General features: G+C 38.2%; 1 protein-coding gene across 1 annotated transcript in view; it reads right to left on the minus strand.

Moving 5' to 3' along the window:
• LOC137242570 (uncharacterized) overlaps positions 1 to 19,074 on the minus strand; it is a 125,943-nt gene that overhangs the window by 95,991 nt on the left and 10,878 nt on the right. Inside the window, exon 2 of the mRNA XM_067769848.1 lies at positions 10,253 to 10,373. Within this exon, the coding sequence (XP_067625949.1) occupies positions 10,253 to 10,373 (121 nt within the window). The remainder of the gene's footprint in view (positions 1 to 10,252; positions 10,374 to 19,074) is intronic.

Below are 19,074 nucleotides of genomic sequence, written 5' to 3' on the forward strand. Positions count from 1 at the left end.
GTAAAGAATTACCCCGCAAGATCAAGGAAGAGGAAAAATTGGGAAAAAGCTTGTGGCGTTAGCTTCCCTAAAATGGCTTAATTTTTTCGCTCCATTTTCAGGCCTGTGACCTTATTGTGGGAGCTCAGAGAGTAAATTTGATGCCCAACTCCACTCCATCGCTATATTTACCGTCTTTGATGTAAATATTGTTTCCCGAATGTTGTAAGATAAAAAATATAACATAATTTTATGTACGACTTAGCAGTGCTAATCAAGAGTTTGTAAAAAACGGAAGTTGTCTCATCGTCCCAAACGGTCGTTCCTACAGTTATCTACCAAAATATCGGACAATACTAAATGCTAAACAATTATACCTTCGAAAAGCTGCCCTTATCAGGGCCACAAACAGTTTGCGAAGAGAAAATATTGCTAGACAATTATGTTTTACATGCTATAGATTTACTTTTGGATTATTTATATCATCCATATGATGACAAGAAAAAAAACTGGAGTATAACCGATACTGGAGTTGAAAACGGAAATATTCCAAGCCGAACTTTTACCGTAGTAGGTACCGATACCAGATCCAACTTAAAGCCGAAATTGCTACAAAAGCCTCCTGGCTAGAGCCAGAAGGAAAACCCGGAACCGTAATTGAAGTCAGTACTACATCCGAACAAGTATCCAACACAACCGTGCTTTTTTTAATTAAAAAATATTACATCTAAAGACATGGAGTACATATACTTCAAAGAAATCTGCACCTCAAATACCGACACGACGAGTTTCCACGTTAAACGTTATTATGTATATATGTATCTTCGATATTTATTAGGTTACTAAATTACTTAATTTTTACTTTACAAAATACATGAAATTTTAAAATAAATCTACTTATTCATGAACATACTATTAACTCAGCATTTTACATACATGTATTGAAAATAAGGTCCACTACAAAAAACATTTTGCAATAGCATTTCCCAATATAATTTTAATACTACAAAATAACGACCTTAGGCAGATAAAGTAGGAACAATATAATTCCAAAAAATTTGTATCTCACTTTACATTAAACTGCTTTGGAATATAAATACATACACTAAAAGATGCATACAATACAAAACGGTCCCTTATTTATATATCATAAACAAAATTAATATTGCGACCATTGGATATTTTTCAAATCAATTGGTTCTAGCACCATTTCCCATAATGGAGACATTTCACGTAAACGTTCGACATGTTTGATGCAGGTATCGGTAATATAATCAACCTCTTCAATGGTGGTAAAACAACCAATACCAAATCTATAAAAATTTAACAATAAATTACTTTCAAATTAACTAAACAATACAGTACGGTAAACTCGTATACCTTATTGAACTATGTGCCAAATCCTCATCAGTTCCAATCGCACGTAGGTTCCAGTGATGCAGAAGTACACGCTGAGGCACTAGACAACACCACATCTTTTAAGGCCATAAGTAATGATAAATTTAATAAACCACTATACCTTTGCTCTGGCTACCAATATACCTTTGCTCTGGAACCACTATACCTTGGCATATGATAATCTTGAAGTGATGCGATCATATAAACGTTTCGACAGAAAATCTATAAATTTCTTATCATATTCCATTTCTTTGAGTGCAAGATAACATGCAGCACCAAATCCAATAACAATAATCCGAAGGCGGAAAAGAAAAATTTTAGCTCGTTCAAAAGATATTCCCAAAAAACCGAAAAATGACACCGGAGTGCTTCGAGACCGGGGTGGGATCCATACTATTTTTGCGCGGGCGGCCTTTGGCGGCGCTTATAAAAAATTAATCTGGGTGGGTCCAACACCGGTTTGGAGACCAAAACTATATCTGCGCAAAACACTTATGTCCACAATTTTTTTTTTGGGTACCAAATGTCATCAACATTACAACGCGCACATGAAAATTTTCAATTGAAAAATTTCAACTTCTTTTGCAAATATCTCTTGTCCAACACAAAATAGTTTACCTCCGCCTTCTGATTGTTGTTGTCAAGGTCAATGCGCGTCTTTTAGCACCTCTCTCGATATTTATGGACTCATATTATCAGTGTCATACTGTCGTATAGAATTACCAAGAGCTGATGCGCTGGAAACGTTGAAGAAGTGATTCAGCTGCTATATGTAAATAAATAAACACAATAAATTAAATGTGTGATCGATTTTTGCTGACCAATTTGATTTTATTAAATTCAGAATTATTATAGGCTTGTATGGTCAGATATTTGAACAGTGCAAGATTAAACTTCACTTATAAACCCGAAGTTTCGCCAAGCTCCTTGGCATCCTCAGGGGCTGGACATCTTTATTTAAAAACAATAACAATAACAAAGACAAATTTGTAAAAACAAGTTGGAACATAAACATTGTTAAATCATGACACAAACATTAAATGCGGAAAAAAGAAACTCACATGAAATAATAATTAAAATAAAATATCACAAAACTCATAGGAGTATATAATACCATGCTAGTTTGGTATATTTGTCAAAACTAATTTCAAATCATAAGCATAATAGATATGCTGCCGCAATTTGATCAGTATCTTCTCGTCTATTTACTGTTTTCTCTCTATTTTTTAGTATGTGAAGACTCTCTAGTGTGTACCGCTTTTTCTCTTTCCTCTCTGTGTCTATTATTTTTGTATTTTGTAAATCAGCGGTGTGTCCATGTGTTAGAATATGTTGAGCAAGTGCCGTGCCGCTTTTCTTTTTGTTTATGTCCGCTTCGTGCTCTGCTAGTCGAACTCCCAATTTTCTTTTCGTCGTCCCTATGTATATTTTGTCGCATTGTGTGTTTTCTCCACCTTTGCATTGTACTTGGTAGATTACATTGTTTTGTTGGTGTGGTTCTACTGGGCTTTTTGTCTTGGTAAATATAGTGGAGAGAGTGCAGTTGGATTTGTATGCTAGAGAAATATTTCGTTTTTGTTCTCTTATGTTTGCGTGAACTTTTTCTGTGAACTTTGGTATGTAGGTGATGCTGTGGTATTGTTTTGTTTCGGTAGGTGTTTGTGTGGTTGTTGTATGATGTTGCTTTTTGTTAGTCTCTTTTAATTTCTGTTCTATTAGGGTCTTTACTAATTGGCTCGGGTAGTTGTTGTCAGTAAGCAATTTGTAAATTTTTTCCTTGTTGGAATTTAAAAACTGATTGTGACTCAATGTGAATATTTTGTTTATTATGTTTTTTGCAGCGTTTATTTTGTATTTTTTAGGTTGGGCAGAAAGGAAGTGTATGATTCTTCCTGATGTTACTGATTTAGAGTACCAGTTGAGTAAAATCCTATTGTCAGTTCTGTGAATGAGCACATCTAAGAAGGGGATTTTTGAGTTTACCTCTTTTTCTGTTGTAAACTGTAGCCGATTGTGGTACTGATTTAGAGTTCTCAGTATGATGTCTAAGTCATCTCGTTTTACAATAGCAAATATATCATCCACGTACTTAACTATGAACTGTATATTTATTTTATGTAGTTTTTTCAATTCCAAAATAGTGTTGTCTAGTAAGTCATCCATGATGATATCTGCTATTGTCGGTGAAAGATGGTTACCCATGGGCATACCAAAGCTTTGGGTGTAAATTTTCCCATCATACGTAAAATAATTATTATCTTTCAGGCAAAAATTCAGTAATTTTAAAAATTTGTTTTTTGGTATGTTACATTGTAGTTGTTGGAATTTGTCCATTATTATCTTTATTGCTAAGTATATGGGGATGTTGGTGAATAGGGAGACTACATCGAAGGATACTAATATGTCGTCGCTACATATTTCAATGTTTTCCAATTTATCTTTGAGTCTAAACGAGTTTTTTACATTGTATTCTTCTGAGATTAAATTGTTTAGTATTTTACCAACGAACTTTGAAAGACCATAACATGGAACGTTCATTGATGAAGCTATGGGACGTAAGGGTAAATTCGGTTTATGAATTTTTGGTAAATAGTTTACCTCCGCCTTCTGATTATTGTTGTCAAGGTCAATGCGCGTCTTTTAGCACCTCTCTCGATATTTATGGACTCATATTATCAGTGTCATACTGTCGTATAGAATTACCAAGAGTTGATGCGCTGGAAACGTTGAAGAAGTGATTCAGCTGCTATATGTAAATAAAAAATAACAATAAATTAAATATATATCATTTAAAAATCAGCTAATTGCCTTTATTTTCCATTTAAAATGCCTTTTTCATCCAGCTTCATCAGCAAACCAACTTTTTTGTTTTTTTTTTTTTGGCTTTGTTTACGAAAATTACATGTGACATTTTTCTTCTTCCATCACTTTTGACAGAAGAAACTGAAAGAATGATTGACAGTTTATGTACAATCGGAAACAACAAAATACACGGGAGGGTTGCATTTTCGTTAATGCTTCTACCTGGTAATTGTACCATGTCACCCTGTTTCCCACTTGGTGCAACCCTGTTGGCTATTGTAAATGGACAACAGGTGTTGAAACAAGTTGGAAACGGGGAGGTCGGCTCGTAAAGAAAGGCGGTCATCATTATAAATTTGGACAAGAAAAAAGAGACTCTAACGTGGGGAAAACTAAAACTTTTTAATTGTAAAAACTAAAAATTAACTTAGTGATTAATTAAAAAAAAAACCCAAAAGTTAAATTTAAAACTATATATATTTTCTTTATAAAACTAACTTAAATAAAATAACACGAGCTTAAATTAAAATACTGTGTTCAATCATTGAGTGGAGTGTGCGCACAAGAACATTTTTTGCAGAAGTTCCAAAATGGAACTTCACAATATGCTTACTTACTTAATTGGCGCTTAACCGTCTAAACGGTTATGGCCGTCCAACAAGGCGCGCCAGTCGCTCCTTCGCTCCGCCAACCGGCGCCAATTGGTCACACCAAGGGAGTTTAAATCGTTTTCCACCTGGTCCTTCCAACGGAGTGGGGGCCGCCCTCTACCTCTGCTTCCATATGCGGGTTCCCATAGAAACACTTTGTTGGCCGGAACATCATCTTTCATTCGCATAACATGGCCTAGCCAGCGCAGCCGCTGCGTTTAAATTCGCTAGACTATGTTGATGTCTGCGTATAGCTCGTACAGCTCATCATTAAATCTTCTTCGGTACTCGCCATCGCCAACGCGTAGAGGTCCATAAATCTTTCGAAGAACTTTTCTCTCGAACACTCCCAAAGCCGCTTCATCTGCTGATGTCATGGTCCATGCTTCTGCCCCATATAGCAGGACGGGGACGATAAGTGACTTGTAAAGAATGATTTTCGTTCGCTGAGAGAGGACTTTACTTTTCAATTGCCTACCTAGTGCAAAGTAGCATTTATTGGCAAGATTGATTCTTCGCTGGATTTCAATGCTGATGTTTGCACGTGTTGATGCTGGTTCCCAAATAAACGAAGTCCTTTACTATTTCGAAATTATGGCTGCCAACAGTAGCGTGGTTGCCAAGGCGCGTATGCGCTGACTCTTTGCTCGATGACACAAGGTACTTCGTTTTGTCCTCATTCACCATCAAACCCATCTTTACCGCTTCTTTTTCCAGTTTGGAGTAAGCAGAACTAACAGCTCGGGTGTTTAGGCCGATGATATCAATGTCATCAGCATATGCCAGTAATTGCACGCTTATATAGTATATTGTTACAGTGCGGTTAAGTTCTGCAGCTAGTATAAATTTCAGCATCAAATTAAAGAAATCGCACGATAGGGGGTTACCCTGTCTGAAACCTCGTTTAGTTTCGAACGGCTCGGAGAGGTCCTTCCCAATTCTGACTGAGCTGATGGTGTTGCTCAACGTCATTTTGCATAGCCGTCAGACATAGCGGCATATAGGCAGCTCCTTTTCGTGCTGTCGAAGGCGGCTTTAAAGTCGACGAAGAGGTGATGTGTGTCGATTCTCTTTTCACGGGTTTTTTCCAATATTTGGCGCATTGTGAAAATCTGGTCGATGGTAGGTTTACCAGGTCTGAAGCCGCACTGATAAGGTCCAATCAGCCGGTTCACGGTGGGCTTCAATCTTTCGCACAATACACTTGAAAGGACCTTATATGCGATGTTAAGAAGGCTGATTCCACGATAGTTGGTGCATTTTGCAGTATCCCCCTTCTTGTGGACTGGGCAAAGAACACTTAGATTATAACCGTCGGGCATGCACTCGTCCGCCCATATTTTGCTAAGAAGCTGCTGTATGCGCCTTACCAACTCCTCGCCGCCGTACTTGAATAGCTCCGCAGGCAATCCATCAGCACCCACGGCCTTGTTGTTTTTCAATCTGGTTATTGCTATTCTAACTTCGTCATAATCGGGCGGGGGGACATATATTCCATCATCATCGATTGCGAGATTGGGTTCTTCATCTCTGCGCGCTGAATTGCTGCCTCCATTTAGGAAAGCAGAGAAGTGTTCCCTCCATAATCTAAGCACTCTCTGGACATCAGTTACAAGGTCGCCGTTTTCGTTCCTACAGGAGTTTTCCCCGGTCTTAAAACCTTCCGTCTGTTGCCGTATTTTTTGGTAAAATTTTCGGGTGTTATTCCTGGTGGCTAGCAGCTCAAGCTCCTCGCACTCACGCCTTTCTGCTTCTGCTTTTTTTCTTCCTGAAAAGGCATCTCGCTTCCCTTTTCAACTCACGATAGCGTTCACACATTCCGCTCGTCGCGCTCGCTTTTAACGTAGCCCTGTAGGCAGCTCCTTTTCTTTCGGTTGCAACGCGAGATTCTTCATCGTACCAGTTGTTTTTTCGTGGCCGCCGGTAACCAATTTTTTCCTCGGCGGCAGTACGAAGTGCTTTGGAGATATGCTCCCACTGCTCCTGTATTCCTTCAGGATGAGTTGTGCTCTCAGAGAGCAGGTGTGAGAGTCAAGTTGCGAAATCATTGGCAGTCTGTTGTGATTGAAGCTTTTCGACGTCTAGCTTTCCTTGTGTTTTTTGTTCCTTGCACTATGCCCTTACAAAATTTCACAAGGATTGGTAAATTTTTGTTCCACTTATGGCATTAAAAGTATTCTAGACAAATTAAATGAAATAGGGGCGGAGCTACGCCCATTTTGAAATTTTCTTTTATTTTTGTCTTTTTTTGTACCATATCATTAAAATAAATAAATACAAGGCGCGATAACCTCCGAAGAGATCTAAGGCCAAGCTTCTCTTCCAATTTGCTTCGTGCTCCTCTTGATTTTCCCTACAAATTGGCCGGACGGGACCTACATGTTTTATGCCGACTCCGAACGGCATCTGCAAGGCAGATGAGTTTTCACTGAGAGCTTTTCATGGCATAATTACACCCGGAGCGCTTGCCAAACACTGCCGCTACAGCTTTCAAAACTTTTCTTTTTTCTTTATTGATGGCGTATTTTAAAAATAATACAATGTTTTCTCGAAAAAACTACATTTTGTATGAGAAGATAGCTTAACATGTATGCATATTTGCTTCCTACGCTGTCAACCGCGTTAAGTACACTAGTTTACATTTAAATTATTTTAGTACATACTAACAAGTGTGGTGTGCCAGCTTAAATATACTGGCGCCGAATTATTTTAACATACTTATTTACTGTTTTTTTTTTTTATTATAAAAAACATATAAGAAAAAATTACATATATTTGTATTTTACAGGCTAAAGTTATAATCTAATAACAAGAGGCTTTTAACTTGCCTCTTGAAATGCAAATAATTGGAACATGTTTTAACATTGTCGGGCAATTTATTAAACATTCTAGCACCATAGCTACGTATTGAATTTGTGCTTCTTTGAGTACGGAAAAAATAAGTTTTTATATATAGAGTATTTCTAAAGTTATAGCTTACATTTCCTGCGAAATTTAAGTCAAGACTATGTTTAATCAGATTGTTTTTGACTTTGAAAACAATGAGCACCGTCTGTAGAATACTGTACTTTCTAACGTCTAACCTATTTTCATAAAGCCTGATAGTGGGAGTTATTCTGGGTAGTAACAAGATATTTTTTATCATTTTGTTTTGAAGTATTTGTAACTAATTTATTTTATTTTCTGCACATCTGCTCCAGATTGGGTTTAAATACGTTAAACGTGACATAAAGAACGCATCATATAATAGCCACAATTGTTTTCTGGGTATATTATTTCTACTTCTATATATTGTGAAATTTAGCGGTATTAACTTAAGTTTCAATCTAGTTATATGTTCGTGCCAATTTAAATTCGTGTCGAACCATATTCCCAGGTATTTCAACTTGTCAACCCTCGTGATAATTTTGTAATCAAATGCGAAACCAGGAAAATCTGTAATGCTCGGTATGGGTTTGAAGTTTTTAAAAATAATGAAATGTGTTTTTTCTAAATTAATTTTTAATAAATTACAATCAAACCATTTTTTTATCTCATCCAAATCTGTCCTAATGTTGGTGATTAATTCTTCCAACGTACTTGCAGAGTACATGAAGGTTCCACCATCAGCATAAAACTGGGGAACACCCTTTAGATTTTAGTACATTATTAATATATATTATAAACAGAGTTGCCGCTAGTTTAGATCCTTGCGGTACGCCTGTTTTAATTTCGAAGCTGGAACTCGTTGTATTATTTATTTGTACAAACTGTTTTCTGTTGGTTAAAAAGGTTTCAAATATCTTCAGTTCTTTGCCTTCCAAACCTAGTTCAGCTAACTTACGAACCATTATCTCTATATTTACTGAGTCAAAAGCTTTTGATAAATCAATTGCCAAGAGAGCCACATAATTCTTTTTATCAATATTTTCGTAGATATACTCTGTACACGATATGCACGCTGCCATGGTGTTGGAGCATTCTACAATTATATTATTTTGTGCTAGAAATGTTGTAAGTCGATCAAGAAGTATGCTTTCAAATATTTTATCAATGGTGTTGAGTTTCGTTATTGGCCGGTAGTTTGAACATAACTCTTTACTTCCGGCTTTATGTACAGGTACCACGGACCCTACCTTTAACTCATCAGGATACTGACCTGATCTAAAACAATCATTAATAAAATTGCAGATCGGCAAAGCTAGATGATTTTTGTATTTTTTGACAAACTTTGTGGAGATACCATTCGGGCCGTTTGCAGATTTTTCCAAGATATTACATTATATATTATCTGACTGATATCAGTCACATTTTCATTCTTTTTTCCATAGATTATTTCTTGCATAATAGACCTCGTTTTGCTTCCTGAATGTATATTTTCTGTTATGCGATTACCATAGTATCGCTTTTTGAAATAGTTAGTCATTTTCCGAGCTTTTATTTTCAAGGCATGGTACTCAGTTTCGAAGAACAGATTATTTCTATATTTGGTTTTCATTTTGAAGTATTTATTTTTTCCCTAATAATTTTTGAAAGTTCGGAGTTCATCCAAGGGTTCCTATAATCATGCCTAGGTTTTTTAACTTTTTTTGTAAACTGATTTATTTTATTGGATAAGGAGCTATAGAAATCATTAAAAGAGGAGTTTTGTATAATTTCGTCGATTACAGCACTATCTTCAAAGGCGATATAATCGAAAACTTCAAACCAAGTAGTATTACTTTCTTTAAAAAATTGTTGGTTCATGGCTATGTCTAAATTAATTATTCTGTGATCTGAGATCGGATTATCTTCTAAGGATAGAAAATAATTATAGTTTAATTTATCAGTTAGAACGTGATCTATTATGATTAAATCACCTTCTTTTAAAAGTGGGCGGTGCCACGCCCATTGTCCAAGATTTTACTATTTTTTTATTCTGCGTCATAAAGTCAACCCACCTACCAAGTTTCATCGCTTTATCCGTGCTTGGTAATTCGGTTTTTCGAAATTATCGATATCGAAAAAGTAGGCGATTTCGTTCATTTTAAATAGCGATCTGAGATGAGTGCCCAGGAACGTACATACCAAATTTCATCAAGGTACCTTAAAATTTACTCAAGTTATCGTGTTTACGGACGGACGGATGGACGGGCATGGCTAAATGAATTTCTTTTTTCGTCCAGATTCATTTTGATATACATATAGAAGTCTATATCTATCTCGATTAGTTGATGCCGTTACAGGGTACCGTTATGCGAACAAAATTAATATACTCTATGAGCTCTGCTCAGCTGAGTATAAAAAGCTGTCCACGATCTGTAGCTTATACATACTTGCTATAGCAACGTTTCCAAATGCACAAAATTCTGAACTGCCTTATAAAGTTTCTCAAGACCAAAATGTCATAGCAATTTCAAAAATTTCATAAACCCCATATTAAAAGAAATGCTGAAAGAAGTTACCTTTAGTAAATTAGTGTTTCGCGTCAGTGATTCTTCATAGGAGAGAACTTTATTTGTTTGCGAAGAGCTTTTATTCGATCTTTGTTCTTGCAATTTTTCCAGTTTCTTTTCCTCGGTTTTTCTGCAAAAAGTAAGAGACTGATATACAAAAACATGTATGACGGGTTCAATGAGCTTTTCAAAAAATGCAGAACCTTATCCTCCCAATAACATCGTTAGCGTCAAAATTAAAATGAATTCTTCGAAAAAACCGCTTTCGCTAAAATTTTCCACGAGGTTATATTCATCTTCTCATTGATTGCCGATTAACGGTCCTATACGTTTTCGGCCGTTGTATAACAAGTCACGCCAGCGAACCTTGTTTCCTGAAAACTTACGCCAATTGGGAGCACCAAGGCAATTAAAGTCTTACTCTACCAGTTACTCCCAACACATTGCACAATAGATCTGCACAAAGGTTGCAGTGCTTCCAGACCTAGTAATAATAATACTCCCTACGCAATGCTTTCAAATAAGTTTGCCGATAGGAATATCCTCAGAACATGAGCGTCTTCTTACATTTTCATGATACGGTCATGTCTGCGAAAAGGCCCATCCATAAAGCTTCGGCGATATACACCATTGTCATCACGGGTAAGATCATACATATTCAGTAGAACTATTTTATTGAGTACTGCAAGTGGCATCTCCACTTCTTACACCGCCCATTATTCCGAGTCGTACGCCGTTTTTTGTTCGTGGAGAGAGGACTTTTTAATTGCCTATTCAGTAGAGCTGGATTCGATTCGATTTTTTGAAAAAGCAATTTTTTCGATTCGATTCTCAAACAAAATCGATTTAATCGATTGAATCGAATCGAAGCAAGTAAGGAAGGCTAAGTTCGGGTGTAACCGAACATTACATACTCAGCTGAGAGCTTTGGAGACAAAATAAGGAAAATCACCATTTAGCAAAATTAACCTAGGGTAACCCTGGAATGTGTTTGTATGACATCGGTTTCAAATGGATGGTATTAAGGAATATTTTAAAACGCAGTGAGCCATAGTTCTATAGGTGGACGCCATTTCAGGATATCGCCATAAAAGTGGACCAGAGGTGACACTAGAATGTGTTTGTACGATATGGGTATCAAATGAAAGGTGTTAATGAGTATTTTAAAAGGGAGTGGGCCTTAGTGCTATAGGTGGACGCCTTTTCGAAATATCGCCATAAAGGTAGACCAGGGGTGACTCTAGAATGTGTTTGTACGATATGGGTATCAAATGAAAGGTGTTAATGAGTATTTTAAAAGGGAGTGGGCCTTAGTTCTATAGGTGGACGCCGTTTCGAGATATCGCCATAAAGGTGGAGCAGGGGTGACTCTAGAATGTGTTTGTACGATATGGGTATCAAATGAAAGGTGTTAATGAGTATTTTAAAAGGGAGTGGGCCTTAGTGCTATAGGTGGACGCCTTTTCGAGATATCGCTATAAAGGTGGACCAGGAGTTACTCTAGAATGTGGTTGTACGATATGGGTATCAAATGAAAGGTGTTAATGAGTATTTTAAAAGAGAGTGGGCCTTAGTTCTATAGGTGGATGCCTTTTCGAGATATCGCCATAAAGGTGGACCAGGGGTGACTCTAGAATGTGTTTGTACGATATGGGTATCAAATGAGAGGTGTTAATGAGTATTTTACATGGGAGTCGGCCTTAGTGCTATAGGTGGACGCCTTTTCGAGATATCGCCATAAAGGTGGACCAGGGGTGACTCTAGAATGTGTTTGTACGATATGGATATCAAATAAAAGGTGTTAATGATTATTTAAAACGTAGTGGGCCTTAGTTCTATAGGTGGACGCCTTTTCGAGATATCGCCATAAAGGTGGACCAGGGGTGACTCTAGAATGTGTTTGTACGATATGGGTATCAAATTAAAGGTATTAATGAAGGTTTTAAAAGGGAGTGCCCCTTAGTTGTATATGCGAAGGCGTTTTCGAGATATTGACCAAAATGTGGGTCAGAGTGACCCAGAACATCATCTGTCGGGTAACGCTAATTTCTTTATATATGTAATACCAGGAACAGTATTCCTGCCAAGATTCCAAGGGCTTTTGATTTGGCCCTCCAGAACTTTTGTCATTTTCTTCTACTTAATATGGTAGGTGTCACACCCATTTTACAAAGTTTTTTCTAAACTTATTTTTGCGTCAATAAACCAATCCAATTACCATGTTTCATCTCTTTTTTCGTATTTGGTATAGAATTATGGAATTTTTTTCATTTTTCGTAATTTTCGATATCGAAAAAGTGGGCGTGGTCATAGTCGGATTTCTGCCATTTTTTATACCAAGATAACGTGAGTTCAGATAGGTACGTGAACTAAGTTTAGTAAAGATATGTCGATTTTTGCTAAATTTATCGTGTTAGCGGCCGAGCGGAAGGACAGACGAATGACTGTGTATAAAAACTGGGCGTGGCTTTAACCGATTTCGCCCATTTTCACAGAAAACAGTTAACGTCATAAAATCTATGCCTCTACGAAATTTCAAAAGGTAATATTTGTTCGATTTATGTCATCAAAAGTATTCTAGACGAATTAAATGAAAAAGGGCGGAGGCACACCCATTTTGAAAATTTCTTTTAGTTTTGTATTTTGTTGCACCATATCATTACTGGAGTTGAATGTTGACATAATTTACTTACATACTGTAAAGATATTCAATTTTTTTGTTAAAATTTGACTTTAAAAAAAAATTGATTCAAGGTTCGATTCGAGCTCAAGGCCAGAACAATAATTTTCTTTTTTTCAAATTTAGAAAAATTAAAAAATAATAATAATTATCATTAGGAAAAAATTATTGTTCTGGCCTTGAGCTCGAATCGAACCTTGAATCATTTATCAATAGGCCGATAAAAACAAAAACAATTGTTAATAAACCATGAGCACTTGGGAATGTCAAACAAAGTAATTGACAATAAACAAAAAATCCAGCATTATCAGTGATTTGCACCAGATGGCGCAACACTGAATAAATATAGTTGGTAAAAAGGAATAGAAGTAGGAAATTTGCCAGTCAAACAAACCACCGCTGTATAGCTAAATGGTTAGCGCAGCATGCCTAAAGCGTACTGATGATGAAGGCTTAGCACCCTTCGAAATGGATCTATCTGCGCAGCTATAGCAGGTTGTCTGAGAAAAATTTTCTACTTACTATTCCAAAAACAAAATACAATTTTTCAAATTTAGAAAAATTAAAAAATAACAATAATTATCATTAGAAAAAAATTATTGTTCTGGCCTTGAGCTCGAATCGAACCTTGAATCATTTATCAATAGGCCGATAAAAACAAAAACAATTGTTTAAAAAAAATTTTTTTTTAAAGTGGGCGTGTTCGTAATCCGATTTTGCTAATTTTTCCTTAGCACACATATAGTAATAGGATTAACGTTCCTGCCAAATTTCATTATGATATCTTCAACGACTGCCAAATTACAGCTTGCAAAACTTTGAAATTACCTTCTTTTAAAAGTGGGCGGTGCCATGCCAAAATTTAACTAATTTTCTATTCTATGTCCTAAGGTCAACCCACCTACCAAGTTTCATCGCTTTAGCTGTCTTTGGTAATTAATTATCGCACTTTTTCGGTTTTCCGAAATTTTCGATATCGAAAAAGTGGGCGTGGTTATGGTCCTATTTCGTTCATTTTAAATAGCGATCTGAGATGGGTGCCCAGGAACCTACATACCAAATTTTCTCAAGATACCTCAAAATTTACTCAAGTTATCGTGTTTACGGACGGACGGACGGACATGGCTAAATGAATTTCTTTTTTCGCCCAGATCATTTTGATATATAGAAGTCTATATCTATCTCGATTAGTTTATGCCGTTACGGATTACCGTCAGCTTTGCTCAGCTGAGTATAAAAAGTTGATTGCTGCTTAATTTGTTACACGGTTTTCACCGTTCGACAGTTTCTGGCGCAAGCTCGCAAATCAAGGGGTACCACTGGTTCTCCACTTGGTCCTCCCATAGGATTGGGATTATTAATTAGAGTTTTTCATACTGAAATATCATTAATTTTGTGCTTTTTAAAATTAATTTATAACAGTAGTAGAGAAATAAACTTCAGGTACCAAGTAGCATGTCCAATTTTTGTTTAGGATATTCTATTTTTTACGCAGAAATTTCTTGAGTAAATTCTGCCTTCTCTGCAATGCTAGCTTAGAAATTAAACAGAGATAAACTCTTGTCATTAATGCTCTACAAATCTCACATCGTACCTATTCTAATGTAAGGATCGGAATCATGAACCGTGTCGGAAAGCAATGGGATGGACCAGTGTACGAGAGAAAAGTCCTGGCGACGATTTATGGTCTTCGCCGTGATTGCGACCGTTACGTCATGTTGTGGGAATGCACGAAGACGCTCTGGCACAGATAGTATACCTATCGGCGCCCGTATTTGGAAGCCGACGATGGGGGAGGCCTCCAGTAAGATACTTGATCTCCCTTGGTGTCGGTTATGTTGAAACAGGGATGCTGGCGTGATTTTTTATGCAACGCCAAAACCGTCTAGGTGGTGGAGCGCTAATAGAATTCACCAACACAATGGCGCATAGTCATGGTGTATGGTTCTAAATACGGTCCAAACTATTTTATTTTGACTATGAATATGAGCCAGTGAAGGTAAATTTTATAAAAAATTACAATAAATATATTTTCTGCCCATTTTGATTAATCAATATTAAATTGTTCCTATTATAACTGTAAGATTATCAAAACTGCGAACGCTAAAAAAGTCGAACAATTCTAGAAAAAAATTTCGATTCTTCATTCTTCGAAAAAAGATCGATTAAAAATCGTATCGAAATCCAGGTCTACTTTTCTCATTCCTCCATTCTTAGATGAGAATAAATACTTCATCTGGCCCATCTTCACTTTTGAGTTGTCTCTACAATTATTTTGAACTAGTTTTTGTTTAATAAAATTCATAAGAATAAGCAGGAGTATGAGTTAGTTTCAAAATTTGCCAGATTCGAGCACTTCGCACTAAAACAAATATATATTTAGTCTTACCAATATTTCTCGTACCAATGATTAAATAGAAATTCTTTTTAGAGTTTTACAAAAAACGTGTGTTTAATTTACCATGTGAAAAATAAGAAGAATGAATAACGGAAAAATGAAAGGGTTTCATAAAACTAAAATGTTAAAAAGTATTAAATGAGTGTTGCTGGTTTCTTGCTACGCTCAGCTGAATAGCGTTGCCACAGTATCCCCCCTTAGACTGGGTGAACCGTTTATTGTGGTTTGTATGGAACAAATTTTACCCGCCGTGGTTCTGACCCAGTCGACAAGGTTCGACACCTTTTGCTTTGTGGCGATACGTCTTCCGTGGGCAAGTACGCTGGCTTCAGTCTGTCGATGGAAATGTAGACTGGTTTACCTCTTACGATGATCTTATAGTATTTATCTGATTTCGACATTACCTTGTAAGGTCCTTCGTACGGTTTTGAAAATGATGGACGTACTGAATCGTTCCGCATAAATACGTGCTCGCAAGTTGATAGATCCGGGTGGAGAAACATTTTCTTTTTTCCATGCCACGCTGTTTCGGTGGGACTGATGGAATTCATTACCTCTCTAAGCTCGGTAACGAAGTCGGATTGCGTTTTAATTTGACTGTTGTGTGTGAAAAATTCCGATGGGATTCGCAATGCTGTACCATAGGTTAATTCAGCAGGTGATGCTCCTAGATCCTCTTTGTAGACGGTGCGTAAACCTAGTAGAATAGTCGGTAGGAAATCAGTCCAGCGTTCTGAGTCGATGCAGAGGATGGAAGCTTTTAATGTTCGGTGCCATCTCTCCACTATCCCGTTAGCCTGCGGGTGATAGGCTGTTGTTTTTAAATGCATTATTCCGAGTGATTTAGTTAGCTCCTTAAATAACGTGGATGTAAATTGTCGCCCTTGATCCGAAGTTATAGTGGTAGGTACTCCGAACCTGGCGATCCAATTAGTTATGTGTGCTTTAGCAATAGTTGTAGCTGTCATATCTGGAATTGGAACTGCCTCTGGCCATCTGGAAAAGCGATCGATGATGGTGAAGGCGTAACGATTGCCGTTGTGAAGAGGAAATGGCCCTACAACGTCGACGTTGATGTGGTCAAACCGCGTATGACCCGATTCATATCGCATGAGTGGCGAGAACGTGTGCCGAGTAACTTTAGCTTTTTGGCATTGCATACATGACCGAGCGAAGGCTTTGCTGTCACGCTGGATACCTGGCCAAACGAATCTGCTGGAAACCAATTTTGCTGTAGCACGTGTGCCTGGGTGACATAAACCATGTGTTGTCTTTAAGACGGCTGCGCGAAATTTTTTGGTAATAAATGGTCTGATGTTACCTGTTGAACAGTCGCAGATTATTTGCTTGTTACTACCGGGGACGCTGAATAACTTAAGCTGTAGCGACGAGTTTGCGCTGCCTTGACGCAGCCGCTGTAGCTCTTCGTGTTTGTTGATCAGCTGCTAACTTGTCGTAGTCTATGCCTCTTGCGTTAAGCGTTGCGATTCTTGAGAACATGTCAGCTGCTACATTGTTTTTCCCTTCGACGTGTCGAATGTCGGTTGTTATCTGGGATATGTAGTCTAACTGCCGAGCTTGCCTGCTCGATGTCTTCTCCGAGTTCTTATGAAATGCATAAATTAGTGGTTTGTGGTCGGTGTAAATGTGGCATGTTCGCCCTTCCAGCATGTACTTAAAATGACGCACTGCTAAGAACATCGCTGTAAGTTCTCGGTCGTATGTGCTGTAACGGATCTGTGTTTTATCGAACTTTTTCGAGAAATATCCAAGTGGTTCGAGATTCCTAGCTGTAACCTGATGCAAAACAGCACCTGCTGCATTATCCGATGCGTCGACCCACAAGGACATTTCTGCGTATTTTGATGGGTGTGCTAAGAGAGCAGCATTCATAAGCTGGGTTTTGCATTTTTCGAAGGCAGTTATAGCTGTATCCGTCCATCTGAGCTTTGAACGGTCGTTTTTTACATTCCCGGGGCACATGGCCAACAGAGGTAATTGCGTCTCGACAGCATGTGGGATGAACCGTCTGTAAAAGTTTATTGTAGCAAGGAAACGCTTAAGCTCTGCTACGGTTGTTGGTCTCTTAAACTCTTGAATTGCCTGAACGCGTTGCTGCAGTGGCTTGACGCCGTCAGAGGAGACAGTATGCCCCAAAATGTGATTTCTGATTTACCGAACACAGATTTCGTAGCATTTATTTTTAGGTTGTGCTTCTCTAAACGCTCAAAAAGCTGGCGAAGGTGCAATAAATGTTCGGCAGGGGACGATGACGCTACGCAAATGTCGTCCATGTACCTAAAGACAAAGTCGAGCCCACGTAGGACTCCGTGAATAAGCCTCTGTAGAGTTTGTGCTGCATTCCGCAGCCCAAATGGCATGAACATAAATTCGAAGAGGCCAAATGGGGTGATGATCGCCGTTTTTGGCACATCCTCGGGGGGTTTACGGGGACCTGGTGAAAGGCTTTTTGCAAGACGACTTTAGAAAATACAGACTTACCACATAAATTGCTGGTAAAATCCTGCAGGTATGGTATAGGGTATCTGTCAGGGATTGTTTTGCTGTTTAGAGCTCTAAAATCACCGCAAGGACGCCATGTACCATCTGCTTTCCTCACCATGTGGAGAGGACTAGCCCAACTGCTACTTGATGGCCGACAGATACCTAACTTTATCAAATTGTCGAATTCTGCCTTTGCTGCTGCTAACTTATCCGAACAGAGACGTCTGGCTCGTACGGATACTGGAGGTCCATGGGTCTCTATATGATGCACTACTGTTGATTTTGCAGGGCTTCCTAACTGAGCCAACCGTGTTAGGTTTCCGAATTCTTTGAGCAGGCTTGCGTAAGCGCACTGTGCGTCGAATGTTTTGATGGATAAAACATTGCTATGTACGAGCTTCCCGGGTGTGATCAGAGATGTTAGATTGTCAACTAAGCGCTTTTGCCTTAAGTCGACTAGTAGCCCGAAATGGCTTAAAAAATCGGCCCCTATTATTCCACATGTTACGTCGGCGATGAGGAAATTCCAGAGAAACTCGCGCCGTAGGCCTAAATTTATTTTAAGAAGAACCTCACCGTAGACTTTTATTGGCGTGCCGTTAGCAGCGAAAAGTTTTACCGTTGAAGGTTAGAGTTTACTAGTACGTAAGCTCCGTGGAATGACTGAAACATCTGCTCCAGTGTCTATTAAAAATTGGTAATTTGAAAGATTATCGTATAGTTTGAGGCGATGTATGACTGCTTGTTGTACGTCGCGAGTGTGCGTTGCAGTCTCTGTTTTGTATAGTCATTGCGTCGTCTCGCGTTTGTTGAACGTGCAAGGTGCTTTGCACTTCCGTGCACTTGCACCGAATCGATGGTGATACCAACACAAATCGTTTGCACGGTTCGCTTCCTTGTGCGTGTTGCGTTGATGATCACGTCTGCTTCGACTGCGGCTTCTCGGTCTACGATCTGACATGGACTCAAATCGTTTTGTGAGTTGGGCTATTTGTTGCTGTAGTTCCTGCAATGCAATGGATTCGTTCTTTTGAGCGGCCGGAGGCGTAGATGTGCTTGAAGCGCCGATCGCATTAATTTGTCGAAAATTGAGAGAGTCGACAATAGCATCGGCAATTGTAACCCTATCTGCTATGTCACCTTTAAAGGCGATAACTGCGGCTTGGGCGTGTGGTGGCAAACGTGATGCCCACAAGTCTACGAGTACGGTTTCACAAAGTGCGCTCCCAGCTACGCGGCGCATTTCGT

This window comes from Eurosta solidaginis, chromosome 2, assembly GCF_040869045.1.
Source record: "Eurosta solidaginis isolate ZX-2024a chromosome 2, ASM4086904v1, whole genome shotgun sequence".
NCBI lineage: Eukaryota > Metazoa > Arthropoda > Insecta > Diptera > Tephritidae > Eurosta > Eurosta solidaginis.